The sequence below is a fragment of the Lonchura striata genome, chromosome 3, assembly GCF_050655825.1.
Source record: "Lonchura striata isolate lonStrDom1 chromosome 3, ASM5065582v1, whole genome shotgun sequence".
Lineage (NCBI taxonomy): Eukaryota > Metazoa > Chordata > Aves > Passeriformes > Estrildidae > Lonchura > Lonchura striata.
In genome coordinates this window covers 15,887,869-15,913,784 of record NC_140705.1, presented here as the reverse complement: position 1 = coordinate 15,913,784, position 25,916 = coordinate 15,887,869, and the positions used below count along the sequence as shown (strand labels likewise).

The window sequence follows — 25,916 nt, the reverse complement described above, 5'->3', positions numbered from 1 at the left end:
ACAAAGTGTTTAGTTTAGTCACTCAAACCATTGAGCTTTCAATGCAATGAGAATTTAAGCCTTAAATGCAGTATTTGATAACACGTCTTTGATCGCTGCATTAGGTTCTACAAATACAGCTGAAGTGTTTCACATCTATTTTCTACTAACATAGCTTTTTTTTTTACAGGGAGAAGAGTAAAGAAAAAAGGACAGACCAATTATATTCATCACAAGATACAACAGCAATAAGCAAAGGACAAGAAAATTATAGCGAGGTTGAATACTAAAATAAATTATTTAGCTATGCAGTTCACTTTCATGGTTTCTACTAACATTGATCCTATCTTTGATTTTTCCATCAAGAACTATTATTTGCTCCAAGTAAACATACCTGGCAAAACAAAAACCCAGCATAATTATGCCAGCTCAGCATTCACTTTGTTCTGAATTTGGTATACTTAACTGAATCTCAAACTGTCCAAGAAATACTCTGCCCTGGCTAGCCAAGTCAGTTTTGTATTGAGAAATGATACCATTTTCATAGTATTTAAGAGCTTTTGTCTGATGTGAATCTCAACATTATGAACCCCCTTCCTGGGGCAGGGAAGCAATGGGGAATGCATAAAGTAAACTACAACAATTTAAGAAATTTAATTTTTAAATCAGATTTCAAACACATCAGGGGTTGAATTTGCCTATAAGTATACGAGCTGGAGACAAAAAAAACCACAAACCAAAAAACCAAAAATAATGACCAAATAAAAAAAAACAAAACTAAAACAAACAAACAAACAAAAAACCCTCACAATAAAATAATAATGCTGTACAATGGGCACTTTGTTTTGTTCATGTCTTGAGTGCACTTGGCATTTTTATAACATATTAAGTTGGCACAGAAACACAAAGCCAAAAGCCACCAAGTCCTCCTTCATTAACAAGGCAGTATTTTGCCATATGCTTCAGTCCATCAAATTGATTTTCTTTTTAGGTAATGATTAAAATGGTTTCAAAGCACACAATTATTCCCAGTCCTCAACATGCAATCAGGGGAAAAAAATTTCTAGAGTACTACCAGTGCCCCAAAATCCTGATATCAAGACTAGAGTGACACACAAGTGTCATAAAGGAAGAAGAATAAACAGGAACAGATAGTCTGGTAAATCCCTCATATCTTTTTCTAGCATTTAATCTGTAGGCCCGATGCTGGCAGAAATCCCCAACTGACTCTAAACATAATGGTTTTCCTTCTGTAAGCAGACATGTGACAGCATGAGTCCTGCCTGGTGGAAGGATGGAGTTCAGGAGGAACTCAGTCAGCCCTAACATTAATTCCAGCTGATAAATCTGTCATTGTTATCATAGAAGACCCTGGTATTCTATTTTTTTTTTTTCTTCTAAAATGGCTATTCCAGCATCATCAAATATTTGGCTGAGGAGCAAAAATCTAGAGACTAAAAGAGGAAGAGTCCTTCCTGGCACAGTGAGGCTGTGAAGCAGGATTTTAACAATCCCTTTTAGGTGCTGGCAGAAAGGCAAAGGAGGCAGCTGGGATCTCTTAGTACTGCAGCCAGGACCACACAGCTCTGCACAAGCAATTACATCTCCAGCATGAGGTGTCCCCAGCTTTCTTCACTGAGACCTTCCTTCAAATTTTGAGCAGATTTTCTCAGCTTGGGCACCTCAGACAAGCACTGCATGCTAGGAGAAATATCTAGGTAAACACACATTAAAGCTCTTTTGGGGCTAACCACTACACAAATCCATGCCAACATCTTTAGAAGAGCTTGCTCATACTGGAGCTCAGCAGCTAGTTAGGCAACTTCAGGGGTTTTTTTGAGCTTACTCTCTTTTCCCAGAACCAGAGAAAGTTTTCTTTCTGCCTCTTTTGGAAGTAATCACTGTCTCATGTCAAGGGAGCACATGCATATGCCAGAGATTTAATGTGGTGTGCATACATCAAGCTCCCAGACTGGTGCATGAAAGGGTGGTTTAAATCTGCCATCTCAAGCGTACAATCAGACAGTTGGATCTAGGCTTCAGAACAGTTCTGTCCAGAGCACAGAGCTCATAAATCATGGAATGGTTTGGGTTGGAAGGGACCCTGAAAATCATCTACCTCCATCACCCCGGCCCTGAGCAGACACCTTCAATTAGATCAGGTTGCTCCATCCAACCTGGCCTTGAACTTCTCCAGGGATGGAATGTGGGAATGTTCGGACGTGTTTAGACCTAACAGAAATCTCTGAGCAACCACCAAACCATCAGAGCCACATCTGAAAGCAGTACAGTTCCATCTGAGCGATGGTGTGCTCAAGCACTACTAATTATTTTGAGAATGAGAACAATAAAGTGCAATTGCACAGTCAGTTTAGAACTTTGATCACTGCCAGGGTTGTACACTTTGGCCCTACAGTGAACTGGAAGGGACAGCATCTGGATTAAGAGTTTCACTAGTAATGATTAAATTAAATTCAACATTAGTAAATCTAGTGTCTTTATGCATGTGACTGTGTTGCAAGCTCTCATTCTAGCCAGTGGACATGTAGTCCAGAGTCAGGGGCATCTGACAAGTGACCCAGTTCACGCTCAGGTAGACAGTGGTGGGTCAGCTGAAATGCCCTCCAGCCTCTACTGTCCACATCCATCACATCTCTGCTGACTACAATTGGAACTTGAGTATCTGGCTTGAAGGCAGACACTTGGATCTAAGACAAATGTAGAAAGATGTTTTAGAAGGTAAGAAGATAAAGATGGCAGAAAATATTAATTCAACCATAAGAGCTTTTGGCTTCAGCCTACAAGTTAATTTTCTGGACTACATGCCTGTTACCAATAAAGACTTAAAAGTAACAAGGCTATCAAGTACAATTCTATCACAGGTTATGCTAAACTACAAAGACCACTGCCATTCACAGTATCCCTGGAAAGTACTTAATGCATTATTTTAAGCAGACCAGCAAATACTCCTCATCTCTTCCCCCCCCCAACACAGAATATACATTCTCCTTTAAATCAACAAAAACATTATCACAGTAGCCAACTTGTTTGTAAGAAACTTGTTTGTACTTCACTACTCTATGTCTGCAGCAGAAAGAAGAATTACCAACATGGTTTATTTTTGTTTTGCCCATTTAATTCTGTTTTGCTCCTATACAGTTCAAGTCAAATACAGGTATAAGTTCAAGATATAATATGAGGGCACACAGAGACAAAACTTTCTGTTTCCAAGGTCTCTGTGACTATCTCAACATCCAGGTGCCTGTCTCCTTAGCTTTCTCCTTCTGGAACATCTAACATAAAAGGAAAGAAGAAAGAAGCTAAAAGCTAAATTCCATAAAACGTTCGGATTTTCCTCAAAAAGTGCTATCAGACTGTGCCAGGCAAGTAAGTACACCAGACACAATTCAAGGTTCATCATGCTGTCAAGGATGGTAGCAGACACTTTAATGGAAAAATCAGAGAAAAAAATCCCATAGCTACCAAATCCTTTGTACCATTAAGACAGGGACAAGAGGCAATAGATTAACATGTTAGTGGTTCTAACAAGAACAATTGTTCACAAAAATTCCCAGTTTGTCTGATTAAAGCATACTTATATATTTGCATGTGTGCCAATACACACATACATGCTCAGCTTTCTCCCAGTTTTAAAGGTTGATGCAATTAATCTAGGGGCAGGTGGGGGTGGGGGTGGGAAGCAAGCATTAAAAAATCTCCTACAACAACAGACACGGTATCACTTAGGAGGAAAAGATAGGAAGATTATTTTTCTCCTTACCCAGAAAAATCAGCAGAATACTGTCCATAATCAAAGATATACACCCTAGTAATTTGGCACACAGTGAGGTATCCTAAAGCGAAAACAAAGCAATACCTGGAAAGACAATGGGGGAAAATTTCAATTAAAAATCAAACATTTCTCCACTGAGTAAAGTACATATTCAATAGAGCTTGATCTCCAATTATTTCTAAAAAATATTACGTAATAGGAATCTGTAATTACACTTTTATTCTGACTGAAGTTTTTTTGGTAATGCTTATTCCATGCAAGCACATACTTTTTTATTTGAAAGTGTGCAGTATGACCATATAAATTCTATTGTCAGTAGCCAAAATATTTATCCACATAAAGCCTAGAATCTATAATTGTAAGCGCCACTGCAAAAACTGGAAGTTCTATAAAGAGAAAATTAATCTGTTAAAGTTGTTGGTTTTGTTTTGTAGTTCAGAGTTAATTTTTGTCTGTACGAGCATAGAAGTTTGGAAAATTATACACCAAATAATTTCCTTTGCATGTACTGCTATGCATTCAAAATTCAGTACCACAAATCGTATTGCTGCTGTTTTCAAAAGAACTGGAAAAGGCAAGTAATTTTCAAATGCACATATTAAAACACAGCGGAGTGAAAAATGAACAGGATGTCTTTTGTCTTCTATTAAGCTGATCCTGAGCAAAGGTAAGAAAAACCACATATACAAACTACCTTATGAAAGTGTTACATGTATGATAAAATTAGTTTTACATACCATTTTCTCTACAACACACTAGTGACAACTGATTTGCCAATACACCTCATAAAATATGCCAGGGATTCTTTGAAGTCCAAAAGGACAGTGAATGCCAGCAGGACCTTCACTAATCCTTTAGGTGTTTAATGTATGAACTGTACAGTCTTTATTTCATGTTCACAAGACTGATGTGCAATCCCTGCAGCACACTGTATAATGCATCCAAAATCCAGTTAGAATTAAAATATTCATTCAACAAACTGAAAATCACAGCCAAGATTAGGTGAACTAGTGAGGGACACTGCAAGACAGCTTTGGAACACAACTTTCTTTTCCAGATAAATATTTTGCAAAAATTCGTTAAGAAAATCTAAGGTCTTAGAAACTACTCCTCAATCTGACATTTGCAGTTTAACCTTTAATTGAAAAATGTGCTATAAATAAACCATTTAATATTTTAAAGCATCCAACTTTGAAATTATAGATTACATTATATGCCATTAAATTACATATGCTTTGGTTAAAAAAAAATTAGATGGTCTGTTTCAGCCACAGTTTATTTTCTGTTTTCATTAACATTCATAATTCAGAAACAGTATTATACTGGGTGACTAACTGGTACAAAAATGCTTATAATAAGAATATGCTGGCACAGGTTGTCCAGAGAGGTGATGGGATGCCCCATCCCTGGAAACATTCAAGGTCAGGTTGAATAGGGCTCTGAACAACCTGATCGAATTGAAGATGTTCCTTGCAGGGTGGACTAGATGTCCTTTAAAATTCAATTCCAGCTAATCCACAAGTCCACAAAATAAATAATAGTCATCATGACCAACATGGTAGGGGTTTCTCACAACATTCAGTTAATACTCACACTGAAGTTGAAGTACAGAAATGGAAGAAAGAAAAATAAAACACCTTAAACATCACAATTTGATTCCAAATTTCAGTCTAAAACAAAAGCTGTCTTCTGACAGAGCAGTGAAATTTGCTGCTGTTGCACTTACCAAACACAACTATGAATCTTAACTATCTTCCAGCTATGTCAGCCACAGTTCCAAGTTACACACAGATTGGAAGACTGCAAATTTTTAATTGATGAGTAAAACACAGGAACATCTCAGAACACTAAAAACAGGATGCAGTATGTTCTACCCATAAAATTTTATCTTTTCTTTAAAAAGAAATAAGTCAAGTAAACTACTCAATGTTTTTCAAAAGTATATTCTAATGTATTATAAATGAAGTACCTTAAATTATACACATAAATATTAAAATATATAGAAAATACTAAGTAAGCAGCAGCTCCGTGTACTTCTTTACAGAATGCATTCATCATAAGAATATCCATTTAATTATATTTTTTTTAAAAGGCAAATTAATCTCTTATTGGCAAATAAAATAAATTGTCCTATTCACTATTTTTTGTCTAGTCATTTTCTGACAACTCACATTAAGCAACATACATATCAGGAATTTTTACCTGTGTGGATACATATAAAACCAAACAGCATAATTCTATCTACATGTGTGCAGATATATATATATATAAATATATAAATATATATAAACACACAGAGATATAGAGGGTTTGGTTCCTTCCCATTACATGAACTTTCCTCTAATCTCAAAACATCCTGATGAATTTGATATGCACTTTCTATTCCACTTTCTACTGCTGACATTATTTCAGAATTACTCCTGAAACACCATTCTGCTAATGCAGAAAACTTCAATCTCATCCCTGTACCCCTCTTTTTTATTGTCCTCACAAGTTTAGCGCACAGCCAACACAACATTCACCCCAGAATTGCTCATTTCAGTACAAAGTGGTTGAATTTTGTTTAAACAATTTATTTTTTGTCCCTACAGGCAAAGCATTTTCATCCAGTGTCACCTTACAATTTCACTCCACATGACACAGCATCATGGTTTAGCTCCACCTGGAAGCCACTCCCTCACTGCTTCCACCATACACCCACCACCCACGGGGAAAGGGAGAAGTAGAAAGAAAATGTGAACATCATGGGTTCAGATAAGAGAATTTATTAAGTACAACTAGGTATCATAGTAATAAATATGCTAATACTGATAATAATAATTGAAATTACAGGGAGAGGAAGGACAAGTAACAGAACCCAAGAGAAAAGTGATGCACAGTACAACTGCTCACAATTTGCTTACTGAGGAGCAGATCAGACCCCTTCCAGGCAACTCCCCCCAGTTTATACAACGACCATGTCACTCTGTGGTATGGAATATCCCTCTGGCCAGCTCAGGACAGCTGTCCTGGCTATGCTTCCTCACAGCTGCTTGTGCACCTCCTCACTGGCAGAGCACAGCAAACTGACATGCATAAGGATTACCTAGCCACAACCAAAATATCAGTGTGTTATCAACACTAGTCTCATACTAAAACCCAAGCACAGCAATGTACCAGCTACTAGGAAGAAAATAACCTTGTCCAGTCAAAAGCAGGACATACAGCAGCCATCCTGCCCAGTACATCATGTGTAACAGGAGGACATAAAGGCTCATACGAAGTGTCCATCTAGCCCAGAATCCAGAACTGTGTCCTTCCACAGCAGGAACTCACAGATGCCCAGGAAAGCAGACAAGCAGAACAAGCACAGAAGTTGCTTCCCAGTGTTCTCCCACACCTACCATCAGCATAGACCCAGCCAGATTCAAACATATTAACCACATGTTTAATAACCCTCAGTATACTACACCTGTATCAACTTCTGGCTCCAAAGCACACCCTCATCTTTACCAGCCTCTGTTGTTCCAAATACACTTGAGAAAGAGAGTAAGAACTGTTAATCTCAACATCTCCAGCATAACCCAACATAAATTCGGTAGAACTGAATGAGCCAGCAGAACCCACTTATATAAAGCTTCCACATATTTAATATGTGGAATATAAAAATATATAGAGATTTATAAAGATATATAAAGAATATAAAAATTACATATGCAGTTTAAAGGCAGAATCCCCATCTTTTACCTGTGTTTCTCAGAAATTTTGGGTTGCTAGTCAAGAAAGAATCCACAGGTTAATTCTAGAGCTTTGTATCTAACTGCTGAAGAGCAAGCTGAGCAGCACGCAGATCCAGGCTAACAATAAGACAATGTATGTTATGTTTTTGCATAACAAGGCGTGGGAGTTGGATTTTCATTTTACACTTTTGGGGGACTCAGCATCTTAGTTCTAAAATTTACATTCCTACCATACCTATCTCTGTTTGCACAAAATGCAGCAAATATAGAACTGTGACCTTGACAAAGGCAGGCTTTGAGAAATGTCATAACAGCTTTTGTTATTTTAGGCTCTTCTCATGCAGTAGAAGGACAACAGCACAATATGCTATTTTGCTGGAAGAAAGTTAAATAAACCAATCAACACAGGGTGTTTTTTTACCAGCTAGTTGGCATATTCTACAGATTTAGCCTTGAAATAAAGGCTTCATGTCCAGTCAAGATCTACTTCTTCCACTACATTCAGAAAAGTATTTTTTTTTCTTTAAATGTGTAATTATTCAACTTCAAAAGGCATACCTAAACACCATGCATTATACTGCATTGATTTTTAGAAAAGGTGACAGAATAGCCTCTGAGTTTTCCCAAGCGCTGTGCTGAAAGCTGCTGCATGGGTTTGCTTATTTGCTTTCTTACAGATTATGCCAAATTAAAAAACAAAACAAAAAAAACCCTAAAAATTTTAAGTTCTTGCCTCTAGGTCAGAACTGAATTCTTATTAAAATCCAGCTATATTATTTTTCAATTCTAATGATCATAATCAGTTTGCATTGTTCACACAGAGAAACTCAACTCTGTGCAGTTAGAACATATAATTTAAAAAATTCAAAGGGAAAAATATACATCAAAAAAGGTCCAAAGTGTCAAAGCTAAACATGTAATTCCGCAATCATCCAGCACAAACCAACAGAAATATTGATTAGAATTAGCTTATTTTTGACTATCTGAGAGCTGCAAGGTAAGCTACTCTGCTCAGCCTGCTTTTTCACACCAAAAAGAGTTGCCTATTTACAATTTTTTTATGTATGATTGACACTTACTGACATACATAATTGGTATTTCTTAGGAAATTGATCAGTTTTATGATGTAAACAATAACAGCCTCAGAGTGTGTGTGCCTCTAAAATACAAGCAATATTAATCCTTCTGCCCACTCAGAAGCTTTTGATACATAAACCAATCTGTCCCTTCTGATTACTTCAAGTGGAGAGCCAAAATGCATTGAAACAAACAACAAACAAAATGACAAAACAAGGCTGTCTATGAGCCATTTCCAGAGAAGGAAGCATTCAGACCATCATGCTTTGGTAATAAGCAATCTATCACAGTACACCCATTAGCAACCCTCAGATGAAGATTCTGGGTCTGACAGCCATTTTAAAGTAAATTTGACAAGTGGACAGAGTTCTCCAATGTTTAGATCCAACCCAGGACAGGAGGGCTGCACCAGCCTCCAGCAGCCTGGCCTGTCTGTCTGGCAGTGCCCAAGGGCCCAGGTTTTGTTCAGCCATAGGGAAAACACCACCCAGGCCCCTCTGTCCTGCACACAAACAGACACAAAGGCTGGGTACATGAGGATTCATTAGCCCAACTGTCCCAGAACCATTTGTGGTGGCTGGACTGTTTGTTTACTCCAGATCCACTGCTGACATTATCACTTGACTAATGTATTTTGATGTTTTGCTACATAATGGTTTGGTAAAGTAAATCTTTACCAAGCTAAATTAAATGATCATTCCAGTTATAGCTACAGGCCATATTCCAAATGCAACATTAATACATGACAAATGCAACACAGATATTCTTGTCAAAAATGCAAGCAAAAACACTTCAGATCTTCCACATGCTTCCTAACGTTACATTCTCTTTGCTTTCCAACCTCTCCCCCTGCTCCCTTCAATTCTGCAATATCTGAAGGACAAGGAGACCAGTTTCAGACTCTCATTAATGATAGAAACATCATCTGAAACAGAAGACAGGCAGGAGGGAGGGTGCTTTCATGACTTCCTTGGAATGGAAGGAACATACTGTGTGATTCATTCTTCCTGTAAGACTCCAAAAGGAACACAGAACTAGGAAAGGTGGAAACAAAAAAGATACTTGATCCCCTAGAAAACTCAAAGCTGAGAGCTGAAGTTGACTATGTCAAAAATTTAATGTTAAACTGAGATGAGACATGAGGGGACACCTAAGTTCTCTCTCACTTGAAAAACCATATTGTGTCATATCAACCCCTATTTCTGCAATCACTTGAAAGTGTAACAGTAACCAATGCAGATAAGGGCACCAAGTCTAACCTTTGCATTTCAAAAAGTTGACAATAGTATAGAGCACTTAAAAACATGAAGAAGAAAGCATAACAGCTTCACAACACAAAATCTGTAAATGCAGAACTCCACAATGCTGGAATCTGCCTTACAAAACCCTGATGAAGGAAGTAGAATCTTAAGATCTTCAGACAAAAATGAGTACTCGGAAAACAAATAGCTGACATGCTGGTGCTGTGAATTTTCATCTGTTCACTCATTTTTCTACATAATATTTGCCTAGCTTTAGAATGTTTCAGCATCACAGCATGCAAGTAATTTTATGCTTCCTCTTTCTTCTATGTGATACATAAGTAATTTTTCTGCAAACACCAGAACTGCGCCCAGTATCATTAATTTTGCAAACCAGCAGAAATCCATAGACCACAGAGTCAGAAAACAGTCTCCTATTAGGAAACCAACACAACTTCTGAGTATTTTTAAGGAAATAAAAATGTAATTACAGAACATTGACAATAATGGGACTACTGGAAGTGCTATTTTAAAGGCCTAACAGTCATAATGGTTTAGAAACGATAAACTAGAACTGCTAAGTACAAAATATTTTGTGATAATTCTATTCCATTGGACCAGGAAGCTTTATATAAGAACTCACATGTAGTTTAACACAACAAATTCTCTGATGGCAAAACAATAGCAAGGTCAATCATTAAGCCCATCACTGCTGTTAACTCGGCACTTGGCAAGTATCATCTTGGAGGAAGATAAGAGGGAGCTGTTATTTCCATTCACCCACTCATCACCCTGCTCCAGCTACACACCCCCTTGTGCCCCATGCACATGCCCACGTTCTGTGGGGAAGGAGCAGATTCCCAGCTGCCTCAGCCCTCCAGTCTCTGCTGCAGCCCCACATCTTCGCCTTGAGATACAACCGAGGCAGAGAACCCATGTGGCTGCAACACTGCCACAGGAGAGAGAGGCCAGGTTTGCTCAGCCTTGAGGTGATGCCAGCTGCAATTTGTGTTCAGCCAGCCAGGAGACATTTCCTGCATGTGTTAAGGATAGCAGAAGCTGGGGAACATACGGGATAGGATTTGCTGAGAAGGTGGTTGTGCAGCCAGAATCAGTACACAGGGCAGCCAGCAGATTAATAAACAACCCAACTCCCTGCAAGCAGCATGCAAAACAAAAGGCCACAGGAATCAGATTTAGTTACAAAAACTAAGTATTTTAATGACTCCAAGACCAAAGGAAAGCCAGGAGTTTGTGCTAACAACCTAACACAGCTGCATTTTCTTTTAAACCATGTCTCAAAACAAAATGCCCTACAGAGCTATTTTATTAGAGGGGATGATGGTGTTTATATTTCCCACCCTATTTCTTGCCTTGCCTCTAGGAAGGAATCAAACAACTCTTTGTTTCCAGAACGGTACTGAATCAACTGCAAGTCCCACAGCTGGTCAGACCAGCACCAGCACTGCAGCCCTATACCTTGCTAAGCTATTTACACCATCTTGCAATCAGACACACATTTTGAACAGCATAATGGCTGCAATAAAACACTTCTGAGACAAAGAAAACCATTTCTGAAAAACACAATTTTATTAAAATATAGCATAAATGAAATGCCTGCTTTTCTCCAATGTTTAACATTCCTCTAACCTGGAAAGACCTATCCCTTCAGATGATTTGTTTAATTTCTTTCCAGTCCCCATCCCCCAGCTAAGTTAAAGCACTGCTACAATGTCCTATCTTCTGCACCCTTTAATCAATGCATGCCGATGTATATAACATTCACATGATGCATCAACGTCACCACTGTCACAGTATTTGTCATATGGTCCTGCAGAAACACACGCAGAGACCTAAATCAGCGGCTTCCTGCTCTCAGCCAGGAGAAAACCTGTGGGTAGCTCCATTTTCTTTGCTCAGTGATGAAGCCTGACATACGAATAGATGATAGCAACTTCTATTTTTGTGTAGATTTTTCTTCTGCATGTGAGAAACACTAATGACTATTTCTGGGGATGAATTTGAGATATTCCACAAAAAACAATGAACCCATTATGAAAAAACCTTGCATTTATTTTTGGAAGATTTTTCATGCTTCCAGTTAGTAATGGAAAACCCAAAACTAACAAAACCGCCAACAACAAACAAACACAACACAGCAAAATAAACACCTACTCAACAACAGTCCAAGTGATGGCACAATCACTTATGACCTATTTCAACCACAAACAATATTACACAAAGATATATTTATGATCTTAAATTAGAAAGTAACTGTGTTGCCCAAGTATGTATATACATATTACACATATTTATATAACCCATACCTTTTTAAATTTTTGATTTATTGGAATACTGTCTTGATCCTATTTCATGCACATTTGAACTTGGCAGCACTTTTGGCCTACCATAGTCACTGAAATGCTTGCACTGTGGTTTGTCACCTCCCTGCTCTTCAGTGGAGACATACAAACCATTCATGTTCGTGATTTTCTAATACACTTGAAAAATTCCCTTAAAATGCCCAGTGCAATCAAATTATCTCACAATTTATTAAAAATAAGATTTTTTTTAAATTAGAATGGCTTAGGTTATTCCAAACAAATTAATCATATCACAGGTCATTCACAGTAAGTTGTATGAAGTCAGCTAATAGATATTTTTGGGTATATTTAATCATAATATATGCTAGCAGAAGAAGTTACATTTCTGTAAAAATGCAGTCTTCATGTCAATGCTGATAAGGAACTTCATGTTGCTCATATCCTTTGAGATAGGAGATTAAAACAATGAAGTATTCAAGTATATGTAAACCCATATCACTGCAATTTGTCTCTCACTCCTCATCAAGGTGTTCCATTACCTTCCTGAGTTATTTTCTCTCTTATATTTCCTAATGTAAGAACTCACTATAGACCTCAACTTTCAATTCATTGAATTTACATAATACAGAAAAGCCATTTAAAGTCTCAGAAGAAAATAAATAATCAACCTTACTTCAACAATTTCTTTCTCCCAGCATTCAAACACTTTTCATACTCACTATCTAGAAATTTCTCATACTACTGGTTTCTTCTGTTTTGTACAAGTAGGGATATGACCAAACACAATGAGCCATTCTTTATGCAGGTTAAGACCTTTCTTTCCTCATTACAAACAGGGTGTCCAAACAAATGAATCTCTCACTCCCAAATCTTTTGCAACACTGATTTATCAATGAACAAAAACTTCTGCTGCCAGCAGAACTGTCTAGAGACAGCAAGTTACACACAAAGAAAACATCTGCAATCATTTTGCCAGCTCAAAGCTTCCATTATGAAAATTTTTATTACTTGAGTTCTTTTATCTACAGGTAACACAAAAGTCACAAGAGAATTCTAAAGAGATATGTATGAATTTTAATCCTGAACTACAAAAAAGAGACTAAGAAGAGAGCTCATATTGAGCTGCACTTTTCATGACTGGTACTATTCAGAATTGGGAAATATGCTTAAAATTTTTCATCATTATTGGAGCCATTAGACAGTGAAAAAGTATTTATTAAAAGCCAAATATTATCAATTCAAAGTTTGTTACACTCAGAGCAAAAGTTTAAAAAGTAGTTTACAAGAAATAGCTTACACCTTCTTATTCATAGCAAGAGATACATCTTACACATATATAGAAGAAGTTTACTATGATTACAGTGGCAGAGGTCCCACTGCACGTTAGACAATTTACCATAACACCACTGAACAGCCAGCACAGACAGGCAGAATCAAGGAAGATAAGTGGGCTCCAGCAGCCTGGGAAACCTATCACAGACTCATCACATGATTACAAACAGGTGGTTTAAACCAAGATCCACAAATGCAATGTGTGGATGTCCTCTTTATACAGCTGTTCTCTAGGCATTCAAATTCCCATTTTATAAATCCACAGAACCTTGCTATCTAGTTGCTAAATTTACAGAGCTATTTCAATCCTCTGACTGCCCCATCTATGTAACAAATACAGAAACACCTGGTGCACAAGAGCATTCTGTGAGCAAGTGTGTTATAGATTACAAATCACTGAACTGAATTACAGGATCATAGAATACTAGATTAGACAGAACAAGAATTACCTGATCCAGCCTTTCCTGGAACAAACAGCCTAGCATCCTGTCCAGCTGAATCTTGGAAGTGTCCAATGCTGGGGAATCCACCACTACACTGGGGAGATCATTCTAATGCTTGATTGTTCTCACTGTGAAAAATTTTCTTCTTGTGTCTATTTGGAATCTTCCCAGGAGTAACTGTACCCAATTACATGTAATTTTTTTCCCAAAAGGAATCACAAGAAGTCCCCATTTTCTCTATAACCACACTTTAAATATTGGAATACAATGGTAAGGTCTCTCCTGAACTTTCTTTTCTCAAGACTGAACAAACCCAGTTCTCTCAGCCTTTCCTCTTATGGCAGGCTGCCCGGTCCTTTTACCTTTTCTGTGCCCCTCTCTGGATCCTCTCCAGCCTGTCCACATCCTTTTTTGCAGAGCAGGGACCAAAACTGAACACAGTGTTCCAGATGAGGCCTGACAATCGCTGAATAGAGTGGGACAATGACTTATTTCTCTCTGCTGATGATGGCCCTGACCAGTGTCCTGTTGGCTTCCTTTGCTGCAGCAGCACAATGTTCACCCTTGAGCTGCTGTCCCGCAGGGCCCCCAGGTCCCTTTCCCAGAGCTGCTCCCCATACAGGTTGGTCCCAGCCTGTGCTGCACTCCTGACTTGGGTCTCCCAGGACCTTACACTTGCCCTTGTTGAACTTCACAAAGTTCTAGTCAGCCCACTCTTCCAGCCTATCCAGGTCTTTCTGCAGGGTGACACTCTCTTCCGAAGTGTCCACTTCTCTACTTGGTTTCATCTCATCTTACAGATTACAATTGAAAATATTAAAGTGCACTGGGCCCAATATCAAGCCCCGGGGAAACCAATTTGGGATGCACTGCCAATTTGAAGAGGAGGCATCTACCACCACCTGGCTGAGAGTGCAGTTTTTCAGCCACTTCCTCACCCACAGCAAAAAATCAATTGTCTAGGCCATCACACATCAGTTTCTCTAGGAAACGACCACAGGAAATGGTATTTAGAGCCTTGGAAAAATCCAGGTAGAAAACATCCACACTTCACTCCCCATCAACCAAGCAGGCTGTTTCATCATCAAAGTCAATCAGGTGCCTTGTCAAGCACCATTGCTCTTGAGGAATCCATGCTGGCTTTTCCCAACTACATGTTTCATCTGACTTGTGATAATCTGCAGGAGGTTTATATAGAACCAGAAGTTTGACCTGAAGTTTGCTTAAGTAACCCAAATACTGCTCCACTGGCCCTATCACCTTGGTTTGGAGGGCAATAGCAGATGTCTACTCTAAGACTCCCCTTGAAGACTACTCTGAGCTTGATTCAGAAGCATTTTGCTTTCCTAACTGCATCTCTGCACACCCTGGCAATGTCCTTGTATTTTTCAACAGGTGTGCAACCACTTTTCCATCTCTGTTAGAGTTCTTTTTTGGTTTTGAACAACCTCAGAAGCTCACAGTTAAGCCAAGGGGATCTTTTGCTCTGCTTACTCCCCTCACCTTTGAAGGGAATGAACTGCTTTTGTGCGTCCAGGAAAACATCCTTGAAAAACTCCCAGCACTCACTAGCTCCTTTATCCTCCATGGATCCCTCCCAGCTGAGCTCTGAGTGAGCTGAAGTGTGCCCTTCCAAACTCCTAAGTTTTTGTCTCAGTGCTGCCTTCAGCATGCTCAGCCAGATCCCAAACACCACAATATTGTGATCACTGCCACTGAGGCTATCATTAACTGAGCTATTGCAAAACAGGTTTTGTCCATTTTTGAGCAATGCCTCACTCCTGGTTGGCAAATCTAACATTTCTATGAGGAAGCAGTTCCCTATGCATTCCAGAGACTTATGGATGACACTGTATCAACTGCTGTATGGCTCTTCCATCAAGTGTCTGGGTAGTTAAATTTGCCCATAAGAACCTGAAGTTTGACCTGAAGTTTGCTTAAGTGACCCAAATACTGCTCCACTGGCCCTATCACCTTGGTTTGGAGGGCAATGGCAGATGTCTACTCTAAGATTCCCCTTGAAGACACCTACTCTGAGCTTGATTCAGAAGCATTCAAAAGGGACTCCATGATCACCACAGATGGTATTACACATTCAAGGTTCTCCTTAACATAGAGCACAACTCCTCCTCCTCCCTACCTATCTTTATATAACAGCCTACAGCCATCCATCGCAGTTCTTGAGACACATGAGCTGGTCCACCATGGTTCAGTTATTTCTGTGATATAGTAACTTTGTGGCTGCACCAGGAGCCCCAGTTCCTCCTGTTCCCCAGATGGATGTGATGATGTGAGCATTGCCACTTTGGACCTAACCTCTCAAGCTCAAGTCCTTCACTTTAAAACCAGCCTCACCAAATTGGTCAGCCTGCTGCCAAAGATTCCCTCACCTCATCCACACAGGTGGATCCCACCCCTCCACAATAAACTATAGTCAACAAAAAATGTCCTATTGCCATAAAGCCCAAACCCTTCATGACTGAATGAGCCACAAAGTCAGAAGTTCACTCACATCATATATCTATTTCTGGCTACACACTTTCCTCTAACCATCAAAATGGAAGAAAAAGACACCAATACTTTTCATTTGGACTCCCAAGGCTCTGTAGTTTTCTCTGATTTTAGTTTATGCTGATATTATAAGGACTCTTAAACACTAAACTTGTCTACTCTCTACTATCACTTGTTTTAATAAAAACAAGTTTTTATTAAAAAGAGTGTAACGTATTTATAAATTGTGTTCAAGTTAATCAAAATCACTAATTTTCAGATAGAACTTTTAATTTTATTCTAAGTGTGTGAAACTCTACACTGTAAGCCTTCACACCTAAAAATAGCATGACTGCCAGTCAGCCAGAAATTTAGAATGCATCCAGAAGCTCCTACGCTGCACTTGCCAGGAATGTCAAGACTTTGAAAAATCACATACATTATAACAGTCAAGACAAACTAATCTGTAACACAAGCACACAGAACACAATCTGATTTTCCATTATTGTGAAACCTGGCAGTATACCTGCAGTTCAGCTTCCCTCTGTATTTTCATTATAAACCAAATTTGAAGAAATATTTCAGCTAATTGTGCATGTCCTGGTCTACATGTCTTAAAAAATACAGTTTAACATGTCTGGGGATTATGACACTTAATAGTGTCCTAAGAATATGAAAGGAAATCAACAGTATATTTTAAGTAAACAATTTCATACTGTTTTTGTGACTGAAATGTAGAGCTACCCATGAAGTCTCAGACCAGAGTAATGGGAACTCCTCCATGAGGGGTTTGGGTCAGCTATATTCTATTTATGTCAAACAAAATATGGTGAGTTTATATGACTATGTTTTGTCACTAGCTATTTAATTAAATATGTTTTCATCATGTGAATACATCTCACTGGTTGATCTTTAGACCACCAGCTATCCATCTAGCCAGGGCTAAATTTCAATTGCTATTGAATACTTGGAGTGTGAGCTCTTAAATAACTTAAAACATTCTTGCGCTACTAGTAATCACTCTCCTCCCACTCGTATCTGTTGGAAGAGTTGAGAAAAGATTCTGTAAAGACGTTACTAGTCTGAAAGCACATTCTATTTAGGCCTTTCTGTTACTTGGAAAATTTCAATTACAGAATGGCTCAGGTTAGAAGAGACTACAGTGGGTCATTTGGTCAAATCTTCCTGCCCAAGCAGGGTCATCCTAGAGTACAAGGCACAGGACTGTGTTTAGTTGGCTCTTGGATAGCTCCAGTGAGGGAGACTCTGCAGCTTCTCTGGGAAACCTGTTTCTATGCATGGTCACTCACAGAGTATAGAAGTTTTTCCTCATGTTCAGGTGGAATTCCCTGTGCATCAGTTTCTGCCCATTGCTTCTTCTTCTGTTGGTTGGCACCACCAAGAGCTTGGCTCCATCCTCTTCTCAACCACCCTGTAGATATTTATATACATTGATGAGGTCCTCTCTCAGTTGCCTCTTCTCGAGGCTGAACAGGCCCAGCTCCCTCAGCCTTTCCTCATAAGAGAGATTCTCCAGACAAATTTAGTAGCTCTCTGCTGGACAAAGGCATAAGATGAGAAAAAAATTATAGATGGAATCCTTTTCAAACTTCTGCTGGATCTTCTTACAGGGACAAGAAGTGTTTGCTGTAACACCATTTCACTTACAGTCATATGCCAGCACACACATTCAAATTAGAGGCAACAGGAAGAAAAAGGTTGGTGGCAGTCTTGTGAGAAGACAACAAAACTAAAAACAAGCAAACAGATTGTAAGATTCATATCTTGTTTTAGTGATTTCAGCTGAATGCCAGAACCTTGTCATACTTCATCTCTGGAGATGCAAAGATAACAAGTGTTGACTGAGAGAGGATGGGGAAAAAAGAAACAACAAGCCATCATGAGAAAAAAACATTAGACTTGAAGCAGCATCAAGTGTAAAGGACACCTACAAAAGGGAGATGCAGTCCTGTCACAATTCAGAGAATTATATACTTACTAACTAACCACAGTAGTCTTAAACCTTTCAGCTGATGGTTTATTGAAGTATTTTGAGTCTTTATGATGTTCTACCATACAGGTGAGATATTTTGATGACAATTGAAAGCAGTACATAGGTTAGGCTTCAGCTAACTGTTAGTAAATTAGCTGTTAGTAAGTTAAGATCAGTGACACAGCCAAAAAATCAGCAGTACGTCCCTAAGTTATCTGTGCCTTTGACAGAGAATGCCACAGATGCAGGGTGAAGCAAACCCTTCTGCAAGAAATTACACTGCAGCAATGAATACTGGAGCACAATTGAGATGGAGCCACATGGGATAAATGTAATAATTATACTTTTGCACAGTCTCATCTGTACAGTACCTATATATCTCCATGCAGCAAGTTATAAAATATTTCTGCATTTATGGAATTGTACTAAAAGCCTCTCACTCTAAAATCCCAGTATTTTAACTTAATAGTAGGAACACATACCTCCTACACAAACTTGCAATTCCTAAAATGCTAATTTAAATAGAAGATTCTATTACACTGTAAGCATCACAGTTAAGTCAGATTTCTCTTACCACTCCAGCTACAAAACCATTTACTCCAAGTACACATTTTTAAGTTGCAGAGGCCTGTAACTATAAGAGCAAATGTGTCATCTCAACTTCCAGTACAGGTGGCAGAGACTGTAGAAAAAAATGAGCATTTTTATCAAAGAAACCAAGAATTTGTAAAGATAATATGAAACAAATAACTGGAAAATGACAGGGGAGCATCTGAGAAGAAAGGTATAAAAAGCAAAATTTACTTTAATAAACATAAGCTCCATCAGCCACTACAATTTGTTGTGGGAAAACTTCAGTAAGAAAGCCTCCACGTGTGAATGACCCAAATGCTTAGTCAAAGGACAGGACTTATGCAAAGCACCCCGTGTTAGCCACGGTTTTAAAATTATGTGACTGGATTCTCACACCCCTCTCCTCTTCGTGCAGTTTTTGAGAATTGTTTTCAATTTTGTTTTTGGGGGGTGGGGAGAGAACAGACACGAAAAGGAAGAATATGATACACAATAAAACAAAACAACATACACTTTACTAGAACAAGAACTAGAAGTTTAAATTCCTAACAGAAAAATTTGAGAGCAAGTAGGGCAGCCAGAACACAAAGCACATCCCTCCTTTGTTCATTGTGTCCTTGGCAGACAGACTCATACTTCCAGCCAAGTCGAGTATTTCTGAACAGTGGCAGACTCTGCTCAACTACCCCAATCCCTCAGAAGCTCTCCTTGTCCCCTCTGAGAACTGGCTGCCTGTTCCCAGCTCCCCACCACAGCCCTGCAGCCCCTCAGTGAGCCCTGGGCATCTGCAGCTTCCTCTGCAACTCTCCTCCTGTCACACTCAGTCCCTTAACGCCTAAGCAAGCTCTCACAGGAAGAAATAGTTTCTACCTCCACCTATCCTTGTCTTCAAAAGAAGAAACTAGGCATGATGCCTTTTGTTCACTGCTATTGATTTTGATACTTCTTAAACAATTTTTAGGTTTTACATACAGGATCAAAGCCATGGCTTGCTTAGCACAGAATCCTTGTCAGAACAGATACATCAGAAGTAGTTGTGAGAGCCACATAGCACAGTAGTTCAGACTGGAAAATACCTGATTAGAAGACAAATGTTACTTTCATAGTGAAAGAATCAGAGTTCCATTAGGACACTTAGTAAAAAGGCAAAAACCAGGCAGGCATAACAAGAAATAATGCCAGGAATACAGCTCAAAAACAATCAGATTAGAATCAATAAAAGTGATTACCAGAATCCAATTTAATGCCAAACATTTTCTGACTCTTGGAATCTTACACAAAAGCATGCATCCAATCTTGATTTTGAAATACATTTAATTAAACAACTTACTGGTTTAACTGTGGAAATATTGTGTCTGTGCTACATCAGAAGCTAAGCTGAACTAAAAAATCTCCCTTTAAAAGTCTATCTCCAGAAGAATTTATCTTTGCTCTTTACAGTAAGAAACCATTTTAGATTCCGACACCTGGCATTTACAAATCTTCCAGAATACTTTCTCTTTAGTAAGGCTACTGGAGCTCTTCTTGGCATTTTTCTAGTCTTAGCCCCAGCAACATCTGAGAAAATTAAAACCTTTATTTCCACTAGGAACTGAGAAGGAAATGCCTGCCCCTTGTGAAAGGGGAATTTTAAAAGCAATTTGGATTTACATTCTTCCTGAGGGAAAAATTAATAAGCTGACTTTTCTACAATGTTCATATGTATCTCCATTCATAGCTAGAACTAGGTATATCATTAAAAGTAGGAACATGCTTAGGGCAAGATACTACCATGAACAAAAATACTTATTTTTAGAAATGAGTAGTCCTATTGAACAGAACAATCATAACTCCTGCTTTTCTCAGCAATAGGAAGATGAAATCCAGGTTTTCTCCCCAGATCTCTTCCCAGTCTCCTCTCCACTGTGGTACAAGGGAAATGCAGTTTCTCCTGTGCAGACAAACAGCTTTACACAAGTTACAATGTTGTGTCTCTTTTAATTAACTCCTCTTCAAGATAGCAAACTCAGATGTCCACAATGCATCATCTGAATTCTCCACACCTGTTGTTTTTTTGTTAATTTATCTTCTCCAAATCCACAATAAATGTGCAGTACTCTATTTGATAAAGTCCTTGACACTGGGCTCAGAATTATATCACATCCCCTATCCATGTAACAACAACACTATGTCCTCTCCATTATTCTCCACTTCACATAGTTTGTTTTACAAAGCTTCTCTTGAAGGTCGTCCATGACATACATATCCCATTCCTGATTTCAAGCCACCATGTTGCGCACAGTCAGCCTCCACTGAAGTATGTACTGTTGGCTTTTTCAGTGTTGAACCAAGGCTGTCTTTTTTTGTCCATTTATTCTTTCCTGTTCTGAAATTCTTCAAAACACTATTACCTGCCTCATTCAGCCAAACCCTAGAAAGTGTTCCAGTAATTCAGGGGAGGTGACACATACTACAGAGCGCTGCACAACAAGGCCACACCTGGAGTGGCAGGTGCAGCTCTGGCCTCCTCAGCAAGAGGGAAACATGGACATATGGAGAGAGCCCCAAAGGCCACAAGGATAATGAAGGCACTGGACTTTCTCTCCTCTGAGGAAAGGCTGAGAGAGCTGGGACTGTTCAGCCTGGAGATCAGAAGGCTCAGGGATTCCTCACCAATGTCTGCAAATTCCTAAAGGGAGATTATAAAGAGGATGCAGCCAGGCTCTTCACAGTTGCTCTAAGTGACAGGACCAGAGGCAATGGACACAAACTGAAACACACAAGATGCTGTATCAACAGCAGAAAACTTTCTCTTACTGAAGAGGGACTGACCCCTGGCTCAGGTTGTCCAGAAAGCTTGCAGTGTCTTCCCAGCCTTGAGATACTCAAAAGCCATGTGGGCATGGACCAGGGCACTATGCTCAGGGTGGCCTGGCTTGAGCAATGGCATTGGACCAGGTGCTTTACACAAGTTCCTTCTAACCTCAATCATTTTGAGATTCTATGGTTCTTAGTGTCTTGTTCAGATCATTAATAACCAGAATTGAGTTGTGCAGTTACTACACTTTCACCCAGAAACAGACTATTTCTACTAGTTTCCTAACAGAAGGTGACAATTGACCCTTGTCTCTAACAAATACTTAAACCTCAAGTGCAATTCACAAGAAGCTGCTTTTGAGACATCTTTAATATTCTCAATGCATTCAAAACCACAAATCAAATAGCCTGTAACTCATAAAGGCAGTATGGACAATTTCAGAAAGTAAATGGAAGAAAAGGTTCAGAAACAATCTTGAGAATAGGAACTGACAAATCAAAATATAAGTAAAATCCCTAAGATATCAAGCTCAATGGTGCTTAGTCATATTTAATAATTATCCACTGAGAAAAAAATTGCATGGGTAAGATTTCTTTGAAACGGGAAAAAAAAAGGCTACATTTCTTTAAAACATTGTCTTTAAAAGCAGAAAGGAAATTTTAAAAAATCATAGACCCTTGAACTTGAAATCAAATACTATAAAGGGTTTTGTTGGCTTTTTATACAGTATATACTTATAAACACCTAGAAGGTAAACACTGCAACACAACTGAATCAAAAGCTTGTCCAGAGCAAGTATGACTTGATTATATGAGTGCAACTAACAGATGTGGCCTGTCACATGAGCATGACTGCCATCCATGATCAAACCTATCCTTAGCACAGCCAGGGTGAGGAACAGTGGGACAAACTTAATTTGCTTCCTAGCAGCTAGGACAGTGCTGTGCTTTGGATTTAATGAGAATAATGCTGATAACACACTGAAGTTTCAGCTGTTGCTGAGCAGTGCTTACTCCAAGTCCAGGACTTTGCAGTGTCTCATGCTCTGCCAGAAGGAGGTGCACAAGAGGCTGGGAGAGAACATGACCTGGGCAAGTGACAAACTAGTCAAAGGGATATCCCACACCATAGGGCATCATGCTCAGGATAGAAACTGGGGGGAACTGGCTCCAGGAACCAATCACTGTTAAGGGACAAGCTGGGCATCAGTCAGTGGGTGATGATGTGCAATTGTACTGTGCATTACTTGTTTCTCTGCAATTTTATTTCTTTGTCTCCCTCCTTATCAGTTCATTAGCATGGTACTTAGTTGCTGGCTATGGTTAAAGTTATGCCTACAGCCAGTCAGCCTGTCTTAATCACAGCATTTGGGCTGCTGGAGAGTACCAACCCAAATCCACATTGTACAAAAAAAAATTGATGAAATACCATCAAATTATAAGGATCCATCAGATATCACTCCACTAATCAAACCTGTGAAAACAACAGGAAACATTTAAATAGTTTGGTAACAGTAAGTACGTTAATTAAATCTTCAAGTAGACATTACATTATAAAAATTGCAAGCACTTCATTGATCAGAAAATCTTGGGGAAAAGAAAGAAAAATTTTAAAATGTTTAAAAGCCTCAAATAGAGCTGAATTAAGTTACATGCAAAGCACAATTTTGCTTGATAAATAATCAACCATAAAAATCTGTAATGGAAACCAACTATTAGGCAGCATTAGAGCAGGAAAGGATCCATGCAAAGTAACAGCATTGCTAAACAGACAGAATTAGCCTTCCACTCTGCTTAGCATTACAAATACCTCAACCTGTTTTGAGAAGCACATCTCCAAATGACATAGAACAACTGGAAGAATTCCAAAAGCAGCTACACAAAAAAAGGAAAGAGGCCTTAAAAACACAATCTAAGGAGAAATTTAAGTAGATTTGTTCAAGCTTTACTGGACTCAAAGAAGACAATATAAATAGAAGATTCCTGAAAACACAAGGGCACTACACCTTCCTATACAGAAGACAGGTCCTCAAACTACAGATGATTTAGGCTAAACTTCGGCTAATTTTTAGGGCAACCTAACCACAAGCATAGTTAAGCACCTGTACAGATTGCCAAAGAAGACCAAAAACCTTGTAGAATTTTAGTATTATTTTTAAATATTTCAAACTGACTTTGATCAGAAGTCCAGATAAACCCTCAAATCCCTTTCAGCCTCCATTTCCAGAACTGTATTTTGGATTTAGCTTACCAAAGAAATATTTTTCAAAATGAGAGAAATATGCCTTAAAAAAATTCCAGTGTATAAATTAACAGACATCTGTATTTAAAATATTTATAATTTAAAGTCTGTTAAGAGATCAGATGCAATAGGCAGGAAAAGCAGCTGTGGGAGCCATTCAAGATACTGATGATCTGGCAAGACAAACTCAAGTACAGGAACAAGACACACCCACAGGAGTTGGTTTTGTGTCATACCATTCCAGTATTACTCAAATTTCTTTTAAATGCTTCCAATCTTGTCAAACCAAGGTTACATTTGCTGAAAAGATTTCACATTATAGTCATGTACTTGGTTTTGAACACATTCCATATGTTAAACTTTGATTAGGAGTTCAGCTATGCTGTGAGGGCGGGCAGCCTACATCTCTTATCTCCTGATCAATGCAAACAAATATTTTCAAGTGAGGATGAGCCTTTAGCACCAGTAAATTCTGAAACCTTTGCTTGCTAAAAGAGAGGTAACCTACATCTTTTTCTATCTTCTAATTTACAGGTTGCTAAAACAAACAGACAAAAAAAAAAAACAGTGTAAAAAATTGAACTGAGCTGACATTCTCACTGGAACTTTTTCCTTTCTATATGTATTGCCTTTACCCTACATGCTTGTCTCCTTGAAAAGCCAGATGTAGCACTTCTTATTAATTCCTTTGGGAAAGCATGGACTGCAAGAAATAAGACAGAACCTCTGAAGAAATGCAGAAACCCAAAGACTATGCTTAGAATAATGGATTTCTTAACTTCCATAAAAGGGGAAAAAATAAGCAAGAAGCAAACCTAGTAACAGAACTCTAATTTGATTCAGCACCATCCCAGATGGGGGTGCAAAGCTCATGGCCAAAGTAATCCACTGTAATACAAGCTATTGCTAAAATTTTTGTTTAAAAACCCAATTGTGCATATATATACCTCGAGGACAGGTGAAGAGATGTGAATTAAGAACCTGAATTACATTCCTTGAGAATCTGTGTCCATCCTTCTCAGGCAGAGATCTTGGACTCTGCAGCAGAACTGCACCCACACATTGATTCTCACAAGACATGCCCTGATGAGCACAAGTATGAAACAGGAAGACAGGCAAGCATGAAAATAGATGAAGGCTTCTTCCTTCAGAAAGGCACTTCCAGAAGTGCTAATCTGATGACAAAATTCTTATTGTTTTGTCCTTTCCAGCAACTCAGAGAAGACACTGTAGAAAGAAGTGGAACACTGTTTCTAATCTACTCTTAATTTCTGCTGGTTTCTTCATAGTCTACCTACTTTACCAAAGGGTATAAAAATCAAAACCATAGTAAAACACTTAAATACTGAAACTTTGTTTGCTTTTAAGGCAAAAAAAACAAAACCAAAAATACAAACAATCTCCCCATATTAACTTGAAAATACTTTTGATAGTCTCCAGTTCAGAAAATAAGCCTTCCATTTTCAATTAACATTTTCATACCAACAGATCCTGAAGAATCAATCTATCTCTTTCTAGAAGTCTAAGCTTGTCTAAAAGGAAGGTTTATACTTGTTTCATTTAAATGATGACTTTCACATTAGTGGTTGGTCAATAGACTTTCTGCACTCTGTATTTTGGACAGCTTTGTGTTCCAGTGGAACAGAAATGTTCTCTTCCTATCTAGAAATGCTTCTTATGGATTTGGAGCTCTACTTATGCAATCTCTGGAAATCACATTTCATTGTATTTATCTAGTTCAAACAGCAACAGATTGACATTTTATTAATAATACAGCATCTTTCATTACTGCAGCCAAATAATCTCCAAAACAGTCTATGATGGTTAAAGGGTAAAGCTACTAGTTCTCTTTGAGAAATTAAATCATCCCTTCCCCCAAGATTTAGTCAGAAAGCAGGATGCAAAGATGTAAAA

At 38.5% G+C, this 25,916-nt stretch overlaps 1 protein-coding gene and 1 long non-coding RNA gene across 11 annotated transcripts in view; one reads left to right on the top strand and one right to left on the bottom strand.

Annotated features, from left to right (window-relative positions):
* The window catches only part of LOC144246078 (uncharacterized), a 34,939-nt gene extending 34,649 nt beyond the window's left edge, over positions 1 to 290 (top strand). The window contains exon 2 of the long non-coding RNA XR_013339762.2: positions 170 to 290. This is a non-coding gene — a long non-coding RNA (uncharacterized LOC144246078). The remainder of the gene's footprint in view (positions 1 to 169) is intronic.
* Positions 1 to 25,916, bottom strand: part of MBOAT2 (membrane bound glycerophospholipid O-acyltransferase 2) — an 86,589-nt gene that overhangs the window by 26,453 nt on the left and 34,220 nt on the right. For 6 of the 10 annotated variants that reach the window (XM_085574538.1, XM_077782417.2, XM_021525441.3 and 3 more), the window contains one exon: positions 3,761 to 3,856. The exons of 3 other annotated variants lie outside the window; for them this stretch is intronic. In XM_085574538.1, the coding sequence (XP_085430664.1) occupies positions 3,761 to 3,856 (96 nt within the window). Of the gene's footprint in view, positions 1 to 3,760; positions 3,857 to 17,708; positions 17,831 to 25,916 lie in introns of all 10 variants that reach the window. One more of the 10 variants, XM_085574544.1, reaches the window with a different exon arrangement.